This window comes from Amia ocellicauda, chromosome 9, assembly GCF_036373705.1.
Source record: "Amia ocellicauda isolate fAmiCal2 chromosome 9, fAmiCal2.hap1, whole genome shotgun sequence".
Lineage (NCBI taxonomy): Eukaryota > Metazoa > Chordata > Actinopteri > Amiiformes > Amiidae > Amia > Amia ocellicauda.
Genome location: NC_089858.1, coordinates 36,659,964 through 36,683,927, shown reverse-complemented (window position 1 = coordinate 36,683,927; position 23,964 = coordinate 36,659,964). Strand labels below are relative to the sequence as shown.

The 23,964-nt window shown below is 47.8% G+C and overlaps 1 protein-coding gene across 2 annotated transcripts; it reads left to right on the top strand.

The window, feature by feature from the left end:
* Positions 1–6,014: 6,014 nt before the first annotated feature.
* stard7 (StAR related lipid transfer domain containing 7) lies at positions 6,015–18,555 on the top strand. Of its 2 annotated transcripts, none has more exons than XM_066714338.1 (9): positions 6,015–6,265; positions 6,895–7,316; positions 9,761–9,927; positions 10,347–10,396; positions 10,517–10,627; positions 11,028–11,110; positions 11,381–11,480; positions 15,238–15,322; positions 15,795–18,555. In XM_066714338.1, exons 2-9 carry the CDS (start codon positions 6,946–6,948, stop codon positions 15,974–15,976), a joined length of 1,149 nt encoding a protein of 382 aa, XP_066570435.1. In that variant the 5' UTR covers positions 6,015–6,265; positions 6,895–6,945; the 3' UTR covers positions 15,977–18,555. The 2 variants fall into 2 exon arrangements, with proteins under 2 accessions (XP_066570435.1, XP_066570436.1); XM_066714339.1 differs by having other exon boundaries at positions 6,864–7,316.
* The last annotated feature ends 5,409 nt before the right edge of the window (positions 18,556–23,964 follow it).

The following is a 23,964-nucleotide window of genomic DNA, read 5'->3' as shown; positions in this document are numbered from 1 at the left end:
AATATATTTTTTTATATCCACCCGGCTGGAGTTCAGCAGGTCCGTGCTGCAGAGGGGCCTGGGCTTTGCCCCTTCTGAGCTGAACTGTGTGGTTAAACTGCCTGGACCTAGGGACGTGTTTGAGGTGAGCTTTAAGAACCCTCAAGTGCTGGAGAGTTTTTGGAATTTGTTTAGGGAAAAAAAAGACAGTATGCCCCTGAGTGACTTTGTGGTCGACGGCCTGACAGATAGAGAGATTAAAATAGTAACTATTCAGTTCTATAATGAAGCAGTGGCAGAGTACGACGTAGAAGTATGGCTGAGGAGACACTGCGAGATCCTGTCTGAAAGCAGGAGAGATAATGATGAGGATGGGGTCTGGACCGGTGCTCGGCGGTGGCAGGTGCGCCTGCAGGTGGAAGTGGCCGCCATCGGCGGAGTACGCCATCTGCCAAGCACCGTGGTATTAGGAGCAAATAGGGGGCTTGTCTTCTACCATGGCATGCCCAAATTATGTAGGAACTGCGGGGCCCTGGGTCATTTAGCCGCAGCCTGCACTGTTGTCAAGTGCAAGGTCTGCGGCGGAGAACATCAGACCAGGGCCTGCAAGCAGGAGAGGGCCTGCAACCTGTGCGGTGGGGGAGGGCATCTCTTTAGGAATTGTCCCTCCTCCTATGCAAATAGGGCGCGGGCCCTCGGGGGTGGTGGAGAGAGAGAAAACCAAGCGGAGGCTCCTCCAAAGGTGATACCCCAAGATGGGGGTAGAGAGGAAACAATCCTCAGGAGCCTCATAGGCTCCCTCTCTGACTCTGGGTCAGAAGTGGAGGCAGAGGGAGAGTGGACAGTGGTAGCGGGGAAGAGAAGGAGGGCTGAGAAGAGGAGCATGGGTAGGGGGGGTATGATGAAAAAAAGGATTCATTCTGCAGATTCTCCCCCCCCTGTCGGCTCCTCCCCCGCTCCAGAGTCCCCTCCCTCTAATTTCTACACCCCCCACTCTGACTCCGGAGAGGAGAGTAGTGGGCCTTCTCCACTGCCCCGAGTGGGCAGCCTGGTAGATGAGAGGCCCCCTAGAAATAACATTCCTCCTGCCCCACAACTGAGACTCTCCCAGGGGAGGGGTCAGGTATGCCCTCCCGGCAGTAGTGGGAGAGCCGCAGGTCCTCAGGAGATGAGAGTCGGCGCCAGTGTCCTTTCCCAGAAAGACATCAGGGACGTGATGACAAGGTCACTGGCGCTGGGGGAGGAGGCCTGCGGCGGCAGACAGCCGGGATGGGAGAGACCACCCCCTCCCCCACCATTAGTTAAAAGAACAACTAGCGGGGTCTACACAGTATTCTCCCCAGTTGTACATAAAGCCTCTGCCCTGCCATCTGTTCGTCGGGCCTCGGCCTCAAAGGAATCAGGGAGAACCTCCAGCACCACGGGCCCTGAGCCCAGTGGAGTTTTGCCAGCCTTACCGGGTGGTGGGAGCCGAGCCCCCCCCATAGTCTTCCTAGAGGATCAAGCGGTGAGGCAAATGATTGAAATGATGGGTGCTAGCGCTAAGCTAGGTGAGGGAGAAGAGAGGAGTGGGGAAGAGAAAGGTTTCTTTACATGATTGTTACGGAGCGGGTAATTGCCCTCACAGCCATTATGGCGTTAACCATTATTTCAATAAATGTGAGGAGCATTGCTGAGGTGAAAAAGAGGACCGATGTTTTAAACTCTCTGGCTGGAATGAAGGCGGATATTATCTGTTTGCAGGAGTGCGGCATCCCGTTCCAAAAAGAATATAAAGATCTCCGGGACACTTGGACCCTAGGAGAATCCTTCTGGTCGGGGTCCAATGTGTCCCGAGCGGACGGGATTGCCGTACTCCTGAAAAACCCCTTCTTAACTGTGAAAACATTTAAGGTAATAGAGGCGGGCAGACTGGCCAGCCTCGATTTTAAATACAAGGGGGCTGTATTGAGGCTGGTCAATGTCTATGCCCCCACCAGCCAGAGAGAGAGAGTCCTCTTTCTCCCTCAGCTACGCCCGCTCCTGATCGGCACCTTGCCAGTTATCATTTCAGGTGATTTCAACTGTGCTCTGAGGGATGTAGACCGGAGTAAGCCCCGCAACGATAGATCCAGCAGGGACCTCGCTGCGTTCGTGGAGGACTTTGAACTCTGCGACGCAGGTCGGGACCTGGTCCCCTTGTTCACCTGGGTGAGTTCTTCTGGCTCCTCCTTCTCCAGGATAGATCTCGTCCTCCTCAGCAAGCCACTGGAGAGGACCGCCATGTCTTCGGAGGCGGTCTTCTTTTCAGACCACAGGCTCCTGACGACAGAGGTGCTCATTCCGAGCACACGGGAGTCGGGGCCTGGGGTCTGGAAGCTCAACACCTCTCTGCTCGATGACCCTCGTGTGATTAAGACCTTTAGCAGACGCCTCGAGGAGTGGAGGACCCTGAAGGACCTTTTTGATTCTCCCATAGAGTGGTGGGAGATGATGAAGAAAAGAACCAAGGGCTACTTCATTCAGCTGGGGAAACGGAAAGCTCGCGAGAGGCGGGCGAGATATTCCCATCTAAACGCCCGCCTCCAGCGCCTGAGTCTTTTACAGCTCAGAGGCTTCGACCTAGCTGAGGAGGTGGCCCGGGTCAAACTGAGTCTCTCCGCCCTCTATCGGGAGGAGCAAGAAAAGATCAAGGTCCTTTCCAGGGTCCGCATCATGGAGGACGATGAGAAATGCAGCCGCTTCTTCTTCAAGAAAACGAAGGAGAGGCGGCCTGCAATGTCCTCCATGATCGACTCCTCGGGGCAAGAGGTGGAGGGCAGAGAGGCTGTTGAGACAGTGGTGCGGGATTTCTACAGGGAGTTGTACGACCAGAAGGTGGTGGATCAAAATCTGATCCATCACTTTCTGTCCCTGTTGGAGTCCCGCAATGAGGGGGACGAGGAGGAGGAGGAGGATCCAGAGATCACCACCACTGAACTCTCCCAGGTGATAAAGAGTCTTAACTCTGGAAGGACACCGGGTCCCGACGGGATCCCTGCTGAGTTCTATAAGATCTTTTGGGAGGTGCTTAAGGAAGATCTGGGCCAGGTCCTGGGGTCGATGTACAGAGAGGGCAGATTGGCCCCTTCGATGAAGAAGAGTATCCTCTCCCTTCTTCACAAGAAGGGAGACCCGAAAGATCTGAGGAACTGGCGGCCAGTCAGCCTCCTGTGCACCGACTACAAGATACTGGCCAAAGCACTGACGCTCCGGCTGCAGCGGCCACTCCCTCAAGTCGTGGGTCCCGACCAGGTCTGTGGTGCCCGGGGGAGATCGGCGGCCGACAACGCCATGCTGCTCAGGGATGTCGTGGCCTACTCGAACGAGAGAGGGCTTCCCCTGGTCCTAATTAGCTTGGACCAGGAGAAAGCCTTCGACAGAGTGGGCCACGAATACCTGCAGCTTGTTATGGAGAGGATGGGTCTCGTTCTTGGCCTGAGGAGGTGGGTCAAGATCATCTACAGCGGCCTAAGCAGCAGGGTCCTTGTGAACCGCCACCTGACCGAACCATTTCCGGTCAGGTCGGGGGTCCGGCAGGGTTGTCCCCTGTCGGCCCTGCTGTACGTCCTCTGCTTGGAGCCGTTCATGCAGGCGATCCGCCGGGACGTCCGGGTGACAGGTTTCCATCTCCCGGGTTCCGGCGGAGAGCAACTGAAGGCCCTGGCCTATATGGACGACGTGGCCATGGTCTGCACGGACGCTCCGTCCGTGGCCAGGGTCGAGGAACTGCTGGACGGCTTCTGCAGGGCGACGGGGGCCGCTGTGAATAAGGCCAAGAGCGAGGTCTACCTCTCCAGGGCATGGCCTGTCGGCCGGGGCCCGCCGACCGTGTTCCCTGTGAAGCCGTCTATCAAGGTTCTGGGGATCACGATCGACGGGACCAACACGGGCACCCGGAGCTGGGAGGAGGCCATAGCAAAGGTCCAAAGGAAGATCCACGGCTGGAGCACAAGGACCTTGACGATGGCTGGTAAGGTGCTGGTCGTAAAGGCCATCCTCTTCCCGATACTCCTCTACGTAGGAATGATCTTCCCCCCAGACAAGGTCATCGCAAAATTAGTGACCCGAATTATATTTCGGTTTGTCTGGGGGAGCAAAATGGAGAGGCTGAAAAGAGTGCAGATGGTGAAGGGTACCCTGGATGGAGGCAGGGGGGTCCCGGACGTTGTGCGGCTGATAAAGGCGCAGGGGCTGGCCTATGTGGTCAAGAACATCCAGGCTGCTGGCAAGAAAGTGAGTTTCATGAACCGCTTTTATTTTGCCAGCAGCCTGAGACCATTCGGCCTCTGCGCCATGGATAACACCAGGCCGCACTCGTGGGATCCCCCGCCGTTCTACAGGGCGCTCCGAGCCTTTGCGCTCGAAGTAGGCCTCCATAAAGTCGTGCTGGCCTCCTGGGATTATAAGACCATCTGTAGTCAGATGAGATCTGCCCAGGAGACCAGCCGGATAGAAGATTTCCCTCCCGAAACCTGCCGGTTTATCTGGGCTAACGCTACGCACGTTTGCCTCACGAACACGCAGAAAGATGTCTCCTGGATGGCTGTGAGTCGGTGTCTCCCCACCCGAGTGTTCATGCACAGAAGGGGCATAGCTCCTTATGACACCTGCCCCTATAAGGGTTGCCTGGGGAAGGAGACGGAGGCTCATATCTTTAGGGATTGCCCCTCCGCCCACAGGGTCTGGCTCCTGTTTTCTCCGTTCCTCCACAGGTTTGCCGTTCCTGCGCGGGCGACCGCCCAGCAGATCCTGTACGGTCCGGCCAGGGGAATATCAACATCTACCCTGAGGTGCTGGTGGCGTGTCGTCTGCGCAGTGAAGCAGGCACTGTGGGAGGGATGGAACATCTGTTTGTTCAACAAGCAGGAGCTGGACCCGATCGTCATCGCGCGGAGGGGCATGGTGTTCGTAAGAGACTATGTCAATCTGGAGGTCCATCAGAGGGGCAAGGAGGAAGCCTACAAGAACTGGCACATACAAGATCTGGGGGAGCTCAGGATCCCATGATGGGACCCACCTCCGGGGACGGTCAGTTCCCCCTGCTGGAGCCCGAGTCCAAGATCTTTTAAAGATTTTATGGATGATTGTTTTAAAAAAAAAGATTTTAAATATGAATCTTAATTGTTTTTAAAGATTTAGTTGCTTTTAAACCACATTGTTTAGGGTTTTTTTGGTTTAAGTTTTGTTATATTCTTTTGTCAAATACATTGACCGTTTTGGATTAATTTTAAATGCATTGGACCTTTTTTGTTTGTTTTTTATTTTTACTTTTTTAATTGTTTCTTTATTTTGTTCAATGCATTTTCAGTTATTTTCAATGTATTTGACTTTTTTGTTGGTGAGCAGTGTTTGCTTTTATCACGTTTGTTTTGTTGTTTTGGGCACGTTTAATTTGAAGTTAATTGTTTTGTTCTTTGTTAAAATCACAGATTTTAAAATTTTTTAAGTGATTTTAAGGATTGATAATTTAATTATTTTAATCACAAGTATTAAAAAAATTGAATTGTTTTTATTTTATGAAATGAAAAATACTAAATTCAATAAAATAGTTAGCTAATATATTTTTTTAGTGTGTGTGGCAAACGGGATACACTTGAATCGTTAATACAGGCATTTAACTGTTTTAAACACCACACTAAGAAAAGGCAGAACATACAATGGCCGGAGCCAATGTGTTTAATAACCTGTAAAGCTGGATTATTACAGTATAATGACCTTTGAAGGGACACGCTAATCTGGCAAAGCAAAGAAAGGAAAAACACGTGTCCCATTGGAGGCAGGCACTGACATAGCCATGCTTTCACCTTTCCACAAAGCCTGGCATCGGGGTCCTTTCTGACGTCGACGCAGAAAATATTCCTGAAGAGCGACTCTTCCGAACTGCTTGGTGGGCGGGAGCAAAAAACGAAGACTGGCAGCCTTTACGGCCAATAGAAAAGCGAGGCTGACGGGGGAACCAAATAGTCTTGCGCCCGGAGGGCGGGGTTACAGCGCAGTGGGCGTGGTTAACGGGGTAGGTTGCCTTGGCCATGTGACATGTGAGAGGCCGCAGGAATAGACTTGGAAGGAAGGAGGTGAAAGAAGGGAGATCCATATTTAATTTTCTTTATCAGATCAGATCGATAGAAGTGATTCCGTGCCCCGTGCACCCCGGCAGGACTGTGAGGACGGCAAACCGACACGGCCAGGCTTGTAGACTGCTTTTGTGAGGAAGGTGCACAGAAAACGTTTCTGGGAAAGTCAGTGGTCCGGTGAATGTCATTTGGTAGGGAAATAACCCCTTAACTGTTTGTTTGTTTGTGTTGCAATTGCATAGAAATTGTGCAGACAGGCTGTGTGGTTTTATGGGGGTGAGCTGTAGCCGGGTCGATCTCCGCAGAAATGCTCCCTCTGCGGAGCGCAGTCGGCAGTTGTTTGCGGGGCTCCGGGACGGCTGTCACGGCGCAGGAGGTCGTGCATGCGTCTCATCGTGGGCCAGGTGATCAGCGAGCTGCTCCGTAGTTTCACACGTCACAGAAATGTGTGGCCGTGTCCAAAATCGAAAAAAAAAAAAAGAATTGGTGAGGGCTGTAAACTGAACGGTTGCTTCTGCTAAACCTGCAGACTGCACTCATTCAGCTTTAGCTAACGGGCTGCACCATTTAAAACAGGAAGTGAGTGGTTGTTGTTGTTGTTTTTTACTAAAACTTGTCTGGCTTTCTTAGCTGATTGTGTATTTAGTCAGAAGCATCTTTTGTACTTTCTGGGTTAATTACTGATGGGCTAACCAAGATATCTGCATCTGCACTGACCCCCGCTGCACTGGCGTGGCATGGGGTGCATGTGTCGCAGACGCCGCCTCTAATGCTCTCTGTTGGCTTCAGGTGTGTAACAGTGTCGTATCTGCTCGCACAGGACGTCCGCGCCGCGCACCGGGACGAGGAGGGAGCAGCCCAACCCGCAGACATGTTTCAGTCAATCCCGCGCATGCACGCCCGAGTGGCGACCCTGGGCACTAAAGAGGGCAGCGGGCTGCCGGCCTGGCTGGGCTCCGTGCTGTCCTGGGTGCAGAGCGGCGGGAGGGCCGAGCGGAGCAAAGGCATGATGTCCATCCTGTACAACCAGTGCAGCTTCGTGTCGGGACAGCGGCTGCGGAGGGCGCACCAGATCGGCGAGCTGTACGGCAGCCTGTACTCCGAGCGCTCCCGCCGCAGCCTGATGGGCAACCTGTGGCGGCGCTTGCGGAGCCGGCACCCCCGCACTGGCCACCTGCTGGCCGCGCTGGTCGGCGTCTTCATGTGGGAGGAAGAGAAGATCCGAGACGAGGAGCTGCAGAGGTACGAGTGGAGGAAACAAACACATAATCAGCATGTTAGATTGAATGAACCTTTATGTTGTTGGTTTTCCTTTCACGTCAGCAATCACAGATCACCGCTGTCATTTATTTAGGCTTCAATTGCTGTGTATACACTTAAAGCAATACATATTCCCCACACCAACACAGCTACTGTAGAGACAATGGTTGTTTCCACTTCCTCCAGCCTGAATCGCTACTCCCAAGAGCTTTTTTTTCAGCCATTTGTAGGCCGTAACTAACTACACAAGTTGCATCTGTTCAAGTTTGTGTTGCTGTTGGCAATTTTCAGTCTTGTCTGCCAAGTTCCTGGAGGATCATGGGATAGGTAAACATGTACAGGGCAGTTCCAGAATACAGCAGAGAGCTGGCATAGTAACCTGTTTTCTAAGTGATATATTTTCAGTTCGTTGACTTGCATTCTAAGTTGACTTCTGTCTCGCCTCACCCCAACCTGTTCTGCAATGCATTGGTCAGTGCGTTATTGCCAGACAACACCCAGCAGAGCACTGGCCAAATAAATGCCAAAAGGGACTTGAGGAACCTCCGTTCTGCAGTGAGACGCGGTGTGTGGAATTCACAGGGGGACGGTGCCGGGGCGGTCACCCAGACTGCGGGCGCTAAGTTTCTGCTCCCCGTCTTGGGAAGCATGTGCATCGAACACTAATTGTTTTTGAGTGTCTGACAAGCCGTGGCATAGGGTGTTCCACTCGCAGATCCACTCGTCTCACTTGTGTGGGAGGCAGGAAGCCCTCCCCGTCCTTGTTAAACCCTTAAGCCTCAGTTCCCCCCCAGTCCCTTATCCCTTTATCTCCAGCTCCTGACGTCTCCTGCTCCTCACCTTTTGCCTGAGCAGCTTTCTGCCTTTAGACATTGTGTAATGTTCAATGCTATCACTGCTGTCTTCAGCGGGGCGGGGGGCAGCTGATATAAAATGGCCACCTTTTTCGGCCCTGTGAGTGAGATTTGTTCAGGTTTAAATACTCTTTAACCCTGTTGATAAACTCGCACACACAGTAGCTGATACCCATGAGGTCTATATATTGGTAGCTTAATTTCCTTCACTTTTAATTAAGTTTAAACAATTAATTGTAAACTAACATGCCTAGAAAAATACAACACAGACCTAGATTGTGCAATGCATTGTGCAATTTATATTTTTGTTGTATTTTTATATGCCTGTCTTTTTTTTTTTTTTTGTCAGTTTTTTATATTTAAGAACTCGACCTTGAAAACAGGGAGACCGCAAGCAGCAGGCGTTTGTTTGTCAGAGTTTTACTTCCTTTCTGAACCCACAGCGGCTGTTCTGAGAGGGAGATGGCTGTGAGGCAAGGGCACAGTTTCAGATCACTTCAGTGAGACTAAGGGGGCTGTGTGTTCACCATTAAATGATCCCCCCCCCAAAAGTTGAAGGGCACATGCCTTGCCAATTTTTCCTGTTTGAGAATTCCACAGGAAGGAAGTTGATGTTGTTCCTGCAGTACCAGGATGTAGCAAATATTATATTCCTGGCGAATGCCAAATTGCATTTTTGACCCCTCTCCTCAAAGCAGCTGTCCCAGAGAGAGGTGCAGGAGGGAGGTGGACTGTGGCCAGAGCATAAAGCCCAGCCATCTATTCTAGAAGCACTACGTTGCTACTCTGTCTGCTTGTGACTGACGAACTCCATGGCCGCAGCGCAGGGGCCGTTGGATGCGTAGTTAAAGGGGTTTTTGCAGCTTTAAATCGGCATCTGGCAGGCTGGAGCTGAGGGGGGGTGGCGAGGGCACAGTCTTCAGAGGGCATTTGAAGTATGCTGTTGCTCTCAGAAGGGCACGTGGTGGTTCGTGTTTACAGAATGGGCCATGCTAAAAACAGCTCTGCCATGCCATTTCAGCACCTCTCTGTGTGTTTACTTTGGCACTGCTGGGGTTCTGGCAGGGGGGCTGAATCTCTGCCCACCTCATGTGAGGGTGGGAGGGGGGCTGTGTGTGTGTGTGTGTGTGTGTGTGTAAGATACAGATGCAGGTTAGAAAACGCTTCACTTTGTTTACTTTTTTGTTTTTTTTTTGCATTTCTGTGTCGCTCTGGGGCAGGGCCATATTGTGCACTGTTATCTTGCCAGGGCCGTTGATAAGCCGGCCTGCTGGAGGAGTAGCAGGGAGGCGTGTGGCGGCGGCCCCACAGGCCAATGCGTGCTCTGCTGTCAAAGGAGAGCTTGTCCTTAGGAGACAGCAGGGGCCTTGTTCCGAGACGCCACTCCCACAGCCTGCTGACCGGCCTCAAAGGCACCGGCCTGGAGTAAACAATCCTTCCCATTCTTCTTTGTCTGTGGAAATAAGCTAATTATTAATACTATTAATAATGTTATGATTCAGACAATGCACCTCACGTTTCATTACTTTATAAATACTCAAATAACTAAAAATCCTCCTCGCTCTCCCTCAGGTGTGCCAATGAGATGCAGACGGTGGAGATGCTGAGCAGGATGAGCAAGCAGGGCTGGCAGAGGGACCCGGGCCCCGAGGAGCAGGCCTGGGAGGTCGTCATGGACAGGAAGAACTTCCGGGTCTGGAGGAAGCCCATCCCAGACAGCCACCTGTACCAGTACAGAGGTAGCACCATGGCAGCGCCCCAATGGCTCAGTTATTTACCGATTTGTTTATCTATTTTTTATTAAGGTTTCCCACTCTCCATGCGCTTCAGATAGCATTTGCATAACTGCTGGGAGTTCAGTGACCCCTGGCTGACTGTGTCAGTGCTCTGAGTGTTGAAAAGCCAATCAGGGCTGGCAGGACACCGCTGCCTAAAATATCAAAGCCCGTGCTGGCAGTCAGGTCACTTCTTACACAGAGAGACAGCCTTAGAAACATTTTGAATCGCATACATTTCAAGTACACAGTGATAAAACATCGGTGTTTTAGCAGTCTTTACACAGGCTGTGAAAAAGTCTTATGCAAAAGCGTGTCTGGGACTTTCCTTAACACACTGCCTTAATGATCTGTTTTAACCTTCTGTTTCTCCCTCTCTGCAGTGCTGGGGACCTACACAGATGTCACTCCCCGGCAGTTCTTCAATGTCCAGGTACAGCACGACATTTGCATCTCAGATCCTGTAATGTGTGTCCTTGTATTCGCAGCAAATATGTTAATGGCACTCGTCTGTTAGGGCTGTACTGCTAACTGATCTTTCTCTCTCTCGCAGCTGGACACAGAGTACAGGAAGAAGTGGGACGCCCTGGTGATTAAGCTGGAGGTCATCGATCGCGACGATAAAACTGGGTCGGAGGTGGTTCACTGGGTCACACACTTCCCTGTAAGAATGGCCATCTGTGCTTTACCTGTGTTATTGTGAAATATTTCCTAAAATATGAAGCCTGCTTTAGGAGTCGGCTCCTAACACGGTTGGTTGGTTGATTGATTGTTTTCGTTTTCCTTTCGTGACACAAACTCAGCCATGTCACCTAAAACCAGCACACAACACCTTGTAATGCCTTTCACCACCTGCATTGTATTGCCTTGTGCTGTGTGGTTGTACACCGAGACTTGCATTTCACATGAAGAAAGATGTTTGCGTGCTTCGTTATCATACACACTGTGGGACGGAATAAAGGGCAAAATACGTGACATGGGGTTGGGATCGGAAACCTGGGCTGGTTCTCTGTATTAGAAAATGCACTGTAAACTCAGAGTATGCATCTGTTTGTGTCTTCCAGTACCCGATGTACTCCCGGGATTACGTGTACGTGCGACGCTACAGCGTGGATCTGGAGAACAATTTAATGGTGTTGATGTCCAGGTAAGAGCGGACTCCTCTCTGATCGGGGAGGGGAGGAGTAGTAGATTGACTGTAGTGCCACTGCTGAACTGTGGCAACCAGCTGTGTCTACCTCACCATTGCACTATTGTTTTAAACCCTGCAGAACTATGTTTGTATGTGTATTTTATTATTTTAGCTGAAGGTCTTTACTGTAACCGTCATCCGTTAGCAGATGTATGGTTGTGTATGCAAGCTGAGTCTCGCTGTCTGGCACTGACACCCCTGTCCCCGTTTGTTTGGGCTGCGCAGGGCAGTGGAGCACCCCACCGTGCCCGAGAGCCAGGACTTTGTGCGGGTGAGGTCCTACCAGTCCAAGATGGTGATCCGCCCACACACTTCCTTTGATGAGGTGAGTGATTTCTCTCTCTCTCTCTCTCTCTCTCTCTCTCTCTCTCTCTCTCTCTCTCTCTCTCTCAGTTTCAATGCAAGCTTTAGTTCCTGTGGACCTGCAGGATGTGCTTACACAATTCAAGTTGCAGTTTTTCTATCAGGCTTTTGTCCCAGCCTGTATATGTGGGGTTTGAGTGGACCCCACACCTCACTCCTGTAGAGCAGGATTGGCTGGATAATTACTTGGAAGATTTTCAACCAGATTTGTATGGGTATTTTTGTTTGGCTGAATTGTGTTTTTATGGCGTAGAAAGCCCGATGTGCTTTTTCTTTTAGTGTGTTGGTGGCCTGATTGACATTCCCTGAGGCACTGATGGTCAGGCCCAGGTAGCTGTAGCTGGTGCTGTGCTGTAGCACCATGCTGCCCAGCGTGAGGCGCTATCTGTGTCCCTGAGATCTGGCTTTCGTCTGTAAAACCATAACTTGTTCAGATTGACTGCCAGGGCCCATTTGTGACAGAACTGCTCTTGCAGGGCCTGGTTCTGCTGCAGCCCCTGCTCTGTAACGGCAGCACCAGGTCGTCTGCGTAGAGCAGGAACTTGATCTCTGTGTCGTGGAGTGTGAAGCCGGGGGCGTCAGACTGCTCCAACACCGTGACCAACTTGTTGATGTAGATGTTGAACAGTGTTGGACTCAGACTGCAGCCCTGTCTCACTCTCTGCCCCTGAATGAAGAACTCTGATCTTTTATCACCAATTTTCACTGCTCACTTATTTTCCGAATACATTGGTTTGATGATGTCATAGACTTTACCCCCTACACCAGAGGTTCCCAAACTGGGGTCCGTGAGGGGGTGCTATCCCCCCCCGCCCAATCAAAAATAAATGTTTTTTAATAAATGCGGTTTGGCAAAAATACCATCAGTCCCCACCCCAACCCCCCCGCTCTCGCACGGTTTTACCATCGGCACCCCCCCCATAACCAACCTTTCTCGCACGTTTTAATCATGAGCAAAACCGCTGCTGTTACTGCTCACACAGATGTCCCGGTAGTTGTTGGGGATTGAATTTCTCCCCACTTTTATAAATCAGGGTGATCAATCCTTGATTCCAGACCTCAGGGAAACACCCAGCTCTCGGCACCAGGTTAAAGAGTCTGAGCAGCGCCTCCTGCCGCTCAGGGCTGCTGTGCTTCAGTGTCTCGTTGCTGATGCAGTCGGGTCCGCTGGCTCTCCTGGGCTTCAGTTTGCGGATTTGGTTTATCAGCTCCAGCCAGGTAATTGGGGCATACAGTGGGTTTTGATTGTTTTTAATAATTTTTTCCAAATAAGTGAAATTTTGGGTGATGCTGGCCTGATCAGAATTTAGTGTTTCATCAACTGGATGGTATACATTTTCAAAGTAGTTTTTCCAGATTGTGTTGTTTTGGATTGCTAAATGTTTTTCATTTTTTTTTACTTTTTACAGTTTAGAGGTTTTTTTGAATTTAAAAGAAAGAATTTTGATCGATTGAAAATTTAATTTCTGATGATTGCTGGGACATGTAGTCGTGCTTTTTCTCGTCTGCAGTGTTGTGCAGCCTGGCAGTAGCCGAGCCGCAGCTCCTGGTTGAGCTCTTTTCTGACAGCCGCGCACTGCTTATCAAACCACCTTTTATCTCGTTTGTTGCGGTCTGTATTTTTTAATTTTTAATTTTTAACGTTTAAGCTTAGTTCTTTGGGATAATATTTCGAAAATGTAATTATTTGTTTTACTGCCAGGTATATTCCCATTGTATTTCTCTCGTATTTTGTGGACTGAAAATAGTTTTGCGTGTCTTCAGACTCTGGGCTGCTCAGTTGTTTCTTGAATTCCTCAGTGCTACCCTCTGTCCATATGTATGAGGGTTTGAGTTTAATTCATTTGTTGGGGGTTGTGGTTCTTGTTTGTGTGTTTATCATTTTAAATGCAGGACTAGTTGATTGTGGTCAGAAAGGGGCATTTGTTGCTTCACTATGAAGGGGTTTATATTGTCAGGTCCGTATCTGTTACGGCAATGTCAACTACACTGTTACCCAGGGCTGAACTGTAGGTGAATCTCCCCAGGGAGTCCCCCCTGGTCCTGCCATTGACAATGTACAGACTCGGGCCTTCACAGAGACCCAGTACCTGCCACCCGCTCTTGTTGACCATGCTGTCGTGGCTGTGTCTTCGGGAGGTCACTGGTGTGTGGTACAGAGAAGCGCTCCCTGCTGTGTCCATTCCCCTCTGCGCTGATGTAGTCAACCTTCCTGCCATTGAGGTTTCCACACAGCAGCACCCAGCCCAGGGTCTGGTCGTGACTCGTTTCAGTCTAGAGGTTGTAGAATGCCTCCTCTTTAAATTAGGGGGAGTCTGAGGGGGGCATGTAGACAGCTCACAGGCATGTGTCGGTTTGTTGATGTAATATTTCACCTGTGATTTTGAGCCATATGTGTGTCTCCCCTTTCTGTACTGGAGAGATGTGGACTTTGAGCTCCTCTCTATACCACACTGACACCCCCCTGTCCCTGCTATTCCTGACCCGAGGGAGCTTTACACAGGGCACTATGAACTCCCTGTACTGTGCGGGACAGCGTGTGGTCTCCTGCAGGATCAGCACATCCACTCTGCTGATGTTGTTGAGGAGCTCCAGGTCTGCGCTCTTCAGCCCAAATGCAGAGGAGCGCAGGCCCTGTATGTTCCAGGCACTGACTGACAGCAAACGACTTGTCATTCGATTTGCTCTTATTTCTGTTATTTTTGAAGTATTTATTTTTAAGTATTACCTTGAATGAAAAGGATCATTGTTTTAACCCCAAAAACAGGAAATGTTTATATTATATTAAGAAAAACCCGGTAGCGGGTTCTGCCATGTGGGTCATGGTTAGCCTGGGTTGCTCTGGGTGGGCATGGCCTGGCCTGTGTGTAAATCGGGGGCAGTCTGTGCCCTGGCTCGTGCTGGTGTTGTGCTCTGGGGGAGGTGGTGGGGGTCCTGACTCTGCCCAGGGTGCAGTCCTTTAGGACTTTAGCAAAAATCCCGATGTTCTGCCTGCTGAGCTGCACCTGGTCATACAGGTGCTGCGTACCCAGCCTGGGGTGGGGGGCTATGCGCACACTGGGCAGCAGCAAGCAGCTCTTGAAGATCTTACCGTTGAGCCCCTCGATGGTGCGCAGGGGCTCGTCCTGTCGGGGCAGCAGGGTGGAGTTCACGACTGTGGCCCATGGAAACTGCTGGGTGACCTTCTCTGCCACCCTCCGCAAGCTCAGGGCCACTCCCTCCCTCTGGGTGGCCAGGTTGCTGTGCCGGTGTGGATAATGATGTGGCTGGTGTCTCTCAGAGGCGACTCCAGCAGCTTGAGAGCTCACTTTGTGGTTGAACACCACAGTTTGGTCACCTTGCAGCTGAGGAAGAGCAGTGGAGTCGATGAGCACTGCGAGTACAGTGCGCTGTGTGGCGTCCAGGCCTCTAGGAGATACCTGTGACTCTAGAGCACTCCTGGCAGTGGGGGGTGGGGGCAGTGATAGATGTGGAGGTGGGGGCAGGGGCGATGGTAAGGCTGCTGGGGCATTCTGAAGGCGGAGCCAGTGCTGGTGCCAGTGTCTGGGGCAGTGGGGGCACTGTGCTCTCTCTCTATCAAGCAGTGCAGCCTGCAGTATCGCAGGTTGGTTGGAGACTTCTCAGTGTGGCTGAGGATCATAATATTTCGTATTTTATGTTAAGATACATATCATTAAGTACTTTCTTTCCCTGTGTGTGTGTGCTCCTCTTCTGTGCAGAACGGCTTCGATTACCTGTTGACGTACAGTGACGACCCCCAGACCGTGTTCCCACGCTACTGTGTGAGCTGGATGGTGTCTAGCGGTGAGTTCCCTGACCTCTGACCTCTGACTCCTCTCGGGGGAGGCGCAGCAGAGCCGCACACAAATGATCCTATGCTTCCCAGTGTTTCTAAAACCAATATTTGATTGCCTTCATTGTGTAACTCTTGTGTAACCTGTGTCAGGTGGGTTTAATGTTCCAGCAGTGGCACCGTATCCGAATGTTGCACCTGGCTCCTGAGTCATTTCATTCCCAGATTAAATAAGAATTAGTCTGGGAGGTATTTTTATCTTCCAGAGTGAGATGTGTATTGTTTATGATTTGCTTACAACTTTGCATGAGACACCGAGCTGCCCTTCTCCGATATCCCAGGTCAATATTCTAAATTCACCCCAGTTGATCGGTGTCCCATACAAACGCCTATGTTTGCATAAACACAGTGTACTGTGACAGAGCCAGCAGTCTTGATGAACTTTAGAGCCTCTTTCATTCCCTGTTTGTCTTTGCTGTCCAGGGATGCCCGACTTTCTGGAGAAGCTGCACATGGCCACTGTGAAGGCCAGGAACAATGAAATGGAGGTGAAGGACTACCTGTCAGCCCGACCGCAGGAGATCAAGGCCCCCGCCAGCACGGAGCGACACGGAGACAAGAGCCGGGGCCAGCAGCAGGGCCAGGGGCACATGGAGTACGCCTAGGGGCAGATCTGTCCGCCCCCTTCCCCCTCCCCGCCCTGCCCTGCCATGGCCGCCTCAGCTGAGGGAGTGGAGCGCACTGAGCACCCGAACCATGTACCCACCCTGCAGAGAGCTGCTGTGAAGGGGCTGTCCTGGCTGCGTCTCGGCGGGCATCGGACAGTGAACTGAGCAGCAATGCTGGGGTTTTGCCACACAGGGGCAACATTGAGCTTTTTTTTTTTTTTTTTTTGGAGGGGTGCCTGACTAAGAACAAAACAATGCAAACCCATTCCCAGTAGATATTTCACACACTCTCTCTCTCTCTCTCTCTGCCTCTCTCTCTCTCTCTCTCTCTCTCTGCCTCTCTCTCTCTCTCTCTCTCTCTCTCTCTCTCTCTCAAGAGCGTCCTTCAAACATCAAGGTCAGGTCATTTCCTCACTGCAGCCTTGGCTGATGGAGCGCTGCTTTATATGCTTTTTTTTTTTTTTTTAAAGAAAAGTGAAAAAAGAAAAATTGTCAGTGGTTGTAACTGGGAGGGGTGAAAGTCGTTACACAAGGACAAGCCTGGGTTAATACTGCTGCACCTTGCGGTCAGTGGGCATACTGGCCCTGCTTTGTGGACCTCTCTCCAGTGTGTGAGTGTGTGAGTGAGTGAGTGAGTGTGTGCGACAACGTGAGCACCGGGTTCGGCCGTGGGCAAGATCCATCCTGCCAGAGTCTGTGATCCCGGTCACGTTCGCTGACAAACACATTTGCTTTATTTAGCTATTGGCTCAAGAATGGAACCATATCTCTATTCCCTCAAACTAAAAAAAGCACTGACTGAAGCATCCCTCCATGTCCCCTCTAATGTAATACTTCCACAGCACACCGGGGGGCAGCACACAGCCTCCCGTTTTCTTTTTCTTCTGATCCACTTGAGCTCTGTGAAGGACGAACCAAGGACTGTACTAAACTGGGTCTCGATCACAGAAGAGATCCTGGACGCCTCATGTTTGGAGAATTAGTCAGGCCTAATGAAGGACAGAAGGCATGCAGCAGTAATCGGGAATGGGGGCTCAACCTGGGCAGCTGGGCTGTTAATCAGGCCTCTGCCACATTCAGGCTGTAGGTGGCTGTGGTTTCAGTCTTGACATCCCTGGTCAGGCGGGCGCAGCCGTGCCAACAGACCCCGGGATGCCGTGAGAGCGCTGCTCTTGCAGTGGCGCCGGGCTTCAATCCGGCCCCATGACATTTCAAGTGAGTGTCAGAAGCCTGCAGCGGTTCTCTGTCCTGGGCGTGCGCCAACACGCGTCTCACACAGAGCACGCCCGCCTCGACAAGAGCCCTCGTGGGTATATAGTGCTCGGGTAAAGAGCCACGGAAAACTGCTGTTGAATTATTATTTTTTAACATTTTACAACGGTTAATCCACGTTTTGGTTCAATCATGATAATATAGTTTGCTTTATCATGTTCTCTTAGTTTGCAGTGTTTCTTCCTGCATCTCAGACCTGCACTAGAGAGACCCAAGGTTACACATCGAATAAAATGAGAGTAAGAGTGGAAAACTCCTACTTAGAAACTGTGCAGTAGGGCTGTCATTTGCCCTAGTTGTTTGCAGGAGTTTTTTTTTTTTTTTTAATCTTAAGCGTAGGCCACAGATGGAGGAATTGGTTTAGTCACGAGCAGGTGGAATACAGTAGTTTTTAGAAAGCAAACCTTTTCTGTTGCTCTTCATGATTCGATGTTTCTTTCTCCGCACGCTGATTGGTGTCTGCACTGAGGTCTGAAGAACAATACTGGGTGTGTCTTTTTTTTTATTTTTTATTATGACTTCTAGCTTATTAATAAGATTTTGGATAAATATTTTTTCTTAAAAAAAAAAAAAAAAAAAAAGTGTTATTAATCAATCTCTTGGCTGAAGATCCCACATGAAGTGTCTATATTAATTTAAGTCCTGTGTGTCCGCTATCATTAAAAGGGTTTATTGCGAACAGTGTACAGACTCTAAACCTGATTCTATAGCTGCTGCCTCCGACCCAGAAGCACCCAACGTGGAAACAAAGTCTTTCTGGAAACCTTTGCATTTCTGATTTGCACTTGTTTTCTGAGTGTTATTTTAGGTTTTGTTTTGTTTTTGTAGGCTGTATAGTAACCTGTATGCAGAAGCTTCTTAAGTGGGGTACTTTTCCTAATAAAAAAGGTACGACAGCTGGTACTCAAAAGATGTCTGGAAATTACCAAATGAGAATGCGTTTTTGTTCTGTTTTGAAGTCATTGGTTTTGTGATGCATATTTGGTTGTGTGTTGGAATGTAGATTGAGGAAACTGGAGATCTGTTTTAATATATCTTAAGAGCTGCAATTGTGGCCTAAATCGACAGCTAAATGTAACTTTTTTTTTTTCTCCTATTCTTGAGAGACACAAAGGCACTTGCTGACTGGTGGGCAGTGGGATGGATTTCATTTGGTTGATGTCTGACGGGGGAATGTATTACTGTATTAAAATGACACTGTTGGAATTGTCCACTGCCATTGCATCTCTACATGTCATGCCAAGCCATCGCCAGGTTCGTTTTAACAGTGTCGTGTTTGTGGAATAAATTCTAACTTATAAAAAGTGTGGTCACCTTTGTTTTCTTATTAAGGATACAAAAAAATAAGGTAAAGAAATATTTCTGCATTACAATCACAGAAGGTGAAAGAAAGGTGATGGACATTGGGTCAATGTCTCAGTGGGACCTTTTTTGTGAGGAATATTTTTTTTTACTTGTAATTATAGGTCTAAAACATTGTATTTATTCTACATTTATGTTTTAATGATAATGTAGTGACTTTAGGGAAGAGAAAAGGGAGTCTTTCTTTGCCATACTTGGAGGTTTGCATTTTTCTCCTCTGCAGAATTAGGCGACAGTGTTTTCTTTATATCCCATAATAACAGGAGGGCCAAGACATGTGAAATGGAAGGAGGTGTGTGTGAAATGGTGGTTGTGTGCAAATGAGGTATAAGATTAATTAGCTGGTTCTCCCCCCTACTCCATTAAGGTTGTAAATATTGCTCTGAAACGAGCGTGACTCATTCCTCTGCCGTCCTTCGAGAGGATAGGAAATCAAATGGTTCTGTACCTTGATTGTTCTCAACCATGATCCCTCTACCCAGCTAGTTTGTGTTCCAGGCGAGCTCTCAATTACTTAATTGAACCCTTAATTTAACTAATAATTTCCTAAATCAGAGCCTTTTTCATTATTTCAAACCGTAGAGGTTTTAAGTATAAAATTGTATAAGGAACTTATTAAGGAAATTACTTTTTATTATTATTATTTATTTCTTAGCAGATGCCCTTGCCCTGGACGACTTACAGTTTTTCTCAGTTGTACAATATAAAAAGTTAAATTGTAAGAAAATTATGTATTCAGTGAAGGGTTCAATTAAGTAATTGAGAGCTGGGTTGGAAGAAAAAGCAGCAGGGTAGGGGATCCTGTTTGAACTGCTCATGCAGCAGAGACTGGGGCCGGCTGTGCACGGATGGGACACACTGTTCCGACCTGCAGGACCGCTGTGACACACAGAGATGTACTACTTAAAAATGAATCTTGTTTTAATTATTTGTATCTGGCAGCGTTTGATAGGAAATTGGTCTTTTTTTCTCCGGGGGAGGTCAGATTAATCCGTCCCTCTATTTACACAGAGGCCACGCTTGACCCCAATCCAGTTTTTCAGTGCATGTCCTCTACAGACGTCCCCGGACACCCCAGCTGTGTAACTAGAGTATAGTACTGGGTGAAACAGCGATTGTTGGTGGACTCGGGTACTGCAGGGTTTATGTCCGCCCATGCTGCAGCAGTGCCGCAGTGCTGGTTGGTAATTGAATTGCACTGGGGTACTGATGGGCAGGGCGGTGCATTTCACTGACTCGGTTCATTTGATTCAGTCCAGGATAGGGAATCGATTCTCTGATTCACTAAAATCATTTTACCAGTAGTTCATTCAGCATTTTTGTTCTGCAGAACCCATACAAAAAATCCTGAAGTTTCCTCTTCACAAACATGCAATTAAATTAGCTTAGGCATGCAATGTTTCTGTTTGTAGGAGAAAAAACACAACTGAATACAAATAATCAAGTTAATCCATATTAATTTAAGACAAAATAATGCTTTTAAAATGTTATGTATAACCTTTATAGGAATAAAAAGGCTTATTCAATAGAGTAAATAGTTTTCCACATTCCACCTTGCAATTCAATGTAGCTGATTTTGCAAAGTTATCTGACAAAAAAGAATGATTTATAAATAAATAAATAAATAGCCTATCTAATTTATTCCCAGATATATCACAGCCAACATAACTCACAGATGCGCATGCGCAAACTGAATCGCATGGTGGACACAACTTCCAAGGGCTAGAAGGAAAAGTGGAAAAAAAGAGAAAACTAAAATGAAATCCATAGACTGTCTTTGCGCCATTGATTTTCTTTTCTCCTCACGTAATTGGCTGTCTTGGTGCTGATATATGGAGGGCAGTCCGCTCCCCTGACAGGATTAATCATAGACTTCCCTTCACTCCCTCTCTGGAATTGATGCTCCAGTTTGTCAAGCTGAGGAGGAAAGGGTGGGGAGAGAGAAGGAGGGAAGAGTGGGGGGATGGAGGGGTAGAGGGAAGGAGGGAAGAGTGGGGGTAAGAGGGTAGGATGGAAGAGCAGGGAGGGGGCTGTCTTAACCGTTTACAGTGCCTGTATTATTATAAGACTTTCAAGTCCCTCTCAATTAATTTAAAACCTGCCTCCTTCAATGCCTTAAACAGGCCTTGCAGATTAGATGTGACAAATACTAATATCAATAACAACGCTAAAACCCTCCTGTCAGATCGATATTTATGTCACTCTTGCCAGAAACGAAAACATTTCTGTTGCATTTTTTCATTATTAATGTTTTATTTTTTGCCACAACCAGGTTGTGGAGAGATAAATTGCAGTTTCTTTAGTCAGGCTGCTTCTTATTGATATCCCTTTTAATTTAATTTGTATATCAAATATTAACTGGAGTTATCCATTATTTGTGATTTTGTTATTTATTTTTTGCAGATCAAGAAAAGAAGCACAATTCATTCTGTGATTGAAAGCTGGTGTATCATCTGTGCAACATTGCACCCTGAGAAAATCAGTTTGCAACTCTGTGTACTACTACGAGTAGTTCAAAAAGTAATGTAGCCCACATTGTTAAAACATCTACACAAAATGTGTTAATAATATTAAGACAGTTTGGGTAGATTTTTGTGATGTTCCAACTCTGTTAAAATTAATTTAAGAATGTGTTTAAAAAACACACACAGGCCTATTTAATGTTTTAATTCAAGAGAAAGGAAACTATTTTCTGATTATTTAAAATGACCTTATACATAGAAAACAAGTGTAGGAAACTGATGATGATAATAGTAATAATAATAATAATAATATTTATGAATGTTACAATTATGTTAAAACTTGAGAAACCTAGAGAGTTACACAACAAGGCTAAATAAAATAAGAAATGCTGACAGGTTATCTCTATACATACATACATACACACACACACACACATATATATATATATATATATATATATATATATATATATATATATATATAACAGGATAAGTTTTATTCAGTTTACAAAGACCTGTAACCAATCAGTGATTATGAGATTTTTTTGTTCTTAAAAGCAGTCCGCCATCATTTAAAGGACACACACAAAGCAGGAGTCTATTTCACTCGGCCGTAAGAGCTCCGGTACTTGAAGGCAAGATGGAGTGAAAGCCCTAATTGGCTTTGGATGAATGGGGCCCCGTTAACCAATACAGTTAGAGTGCCTGGCAGGCTGATGCACATCTGGCCACCTGGTCTCTGCTGCTGGGAAAGATTACTGCAGCCCCTCGTCCACTAAAGACCAGCACCTGTGGGATTGTAACCGTTTCCCTGCAGCTATAACTCTTCTGAAAACACTGAAGCAACTATAAAGATATACTGTAAAGCATATATTGTAATAACTTCCTTTTCTTCATCCGTTGCACACATTTTTTCTAACCAATTTTAAAATAGAGGCATATATTTACGGAAAACCCTCAGCTGTTCATCTTTTAGCACAGTCCTGCACCGCTGACCAAGTTTCAGCCAAGACAAAGAACCAGCATCTTGTAAGATTCTGATGACAGGTCCTATGCTTACTGAAATGTTTGCCTGCCTATGTAATATATATATTACTTAATATATAATATATATTAATATATTAATATATATATATATATATATATATATATATATATATTACATAGGCAGGCAAACATTTCAGTATATTTATTTATTTATTATTATTATTATTATTATTATTATTATTATTATTATTTATTATTATTATTATAATTATTAAAACGTGAGCGCTTGCATTTGTCCATGTCTTGGGGATCGGGAGTTGACACCCGGGATTGTGCACACAAGTCCTAAGTAGCCTGCATTGTGATAGGGGGTCTCGAGTGCCTGAAGTGGGGAAACTGCCACTGGGGTAGCCCACCGGGTTTGTTCCCTTCACGTTGTCCTAAGTTACCTTGATGTCTCAATTATCCTTCAGCCCACAGTAGGCAGTTTCTTTATACCTCGAGTTCAGCAGCACACCTCATCCATGGGACAGTGACTGTGTGCACAGATATCAGGTCAGGCCATTAAAATAAACACACTTCATTCAACGAAAATAATAATAAAACCAAACTTGCTAGATAAATTATATATATATATATATATATATATATATATGAAAGAAGGTGGTGCATCCTCTATACAGCAGGGGTTATGAAGCGGGTGCTGAGGGATGTTTCTGCAGAGGGGGAACTAAAAGAAAAGGCAAAAGTCAAAAAACAGAGAAAACACACACAGCCAAATCAGGACCGGAGAATTTCCACAGTGCCCAGTTCTCTAACTCCTGCTTGACCGGGCTGTGGAGACACAGGCAGGCAGAGTCATGGCAAATCCCCCCACCCTTCCATCTCTACCACCCCTGCGCTCCCCCCACCCCCGTCTCTTGTAAATTATAGCAGCACTTTAACTAATGAAACAGTACGAGGCAGGCACTAATAAAAAGCCATTAAGTGAATAAAGCCATTTCCCCTAATGAAATTAAAGTGTGGCAGTAGAGGGCCCCACTGGAGCACTGTATTAATATTTATAAAGTGCGGACCCAACTGGATCAGCACCCAACCACACTCGCCCCCCCCCGCCCCCCCACCCTGTCAGAGGAGGATCTGCTCTCTCCCGGCTGGTGGGGGGGAGTTGGGGTGGGTGGGGGTGGTGGGAGACAGGAGACGTACCCAGGACAGCCTGACTCCAGTCCAGCTCATCTCCAGTGGGGAACACACTCTCTCCCTCTCTCTCTCTCTCTCTCTCTCTCTTGCCCACCTGCCTGGAGAGAGACCCCCGCGGAGCCGAGCACCAAGACCACCGCAGGCAGCCCGGAGACCACTGCGACCAGAAGCTGGCTCCTTCATCCTTCCAGAACTAGAGATGTTTCCTCATTTCTTCCTTTCATCATTAGCGGGAAGGCACGTCCTTGGGTAAGAGATCCACACTTGGAGAGAAAGGGTAAATTTAGTTTTAGTTTAGATTCGTTTTTTTTATATGTGTGTAATGAAACTAGTGAGAATATGGTACTAATATTATTATTATTATTATTTAAATATATATATATATATATATGCTCGCTTTTCTGTTTATATATGTTTTGCAAAGTGTAGCTGGCGTGGGTGGCAAGTAAGATGACCATGGGAAAGTGAACCAAAGACAGAGGCAGAGTCAGATTGAATAGAATACATTGTAAATGAAAAAATAATAGTGGTTTCAAGGTTTCTCTGAATTTGGAGGACGCTAGGGTCAGATGGAATTGTAGTTGACGCAAGACAGATTGGGAACAGAGGAAGAGAGGGGTGGAGGGCTGCCAGTTGGGTTTAAATTGGGGGGATCTGCAGAGTTGGAGGCAGTGGATGGTCAATGGCTCCATCTCAACAGAA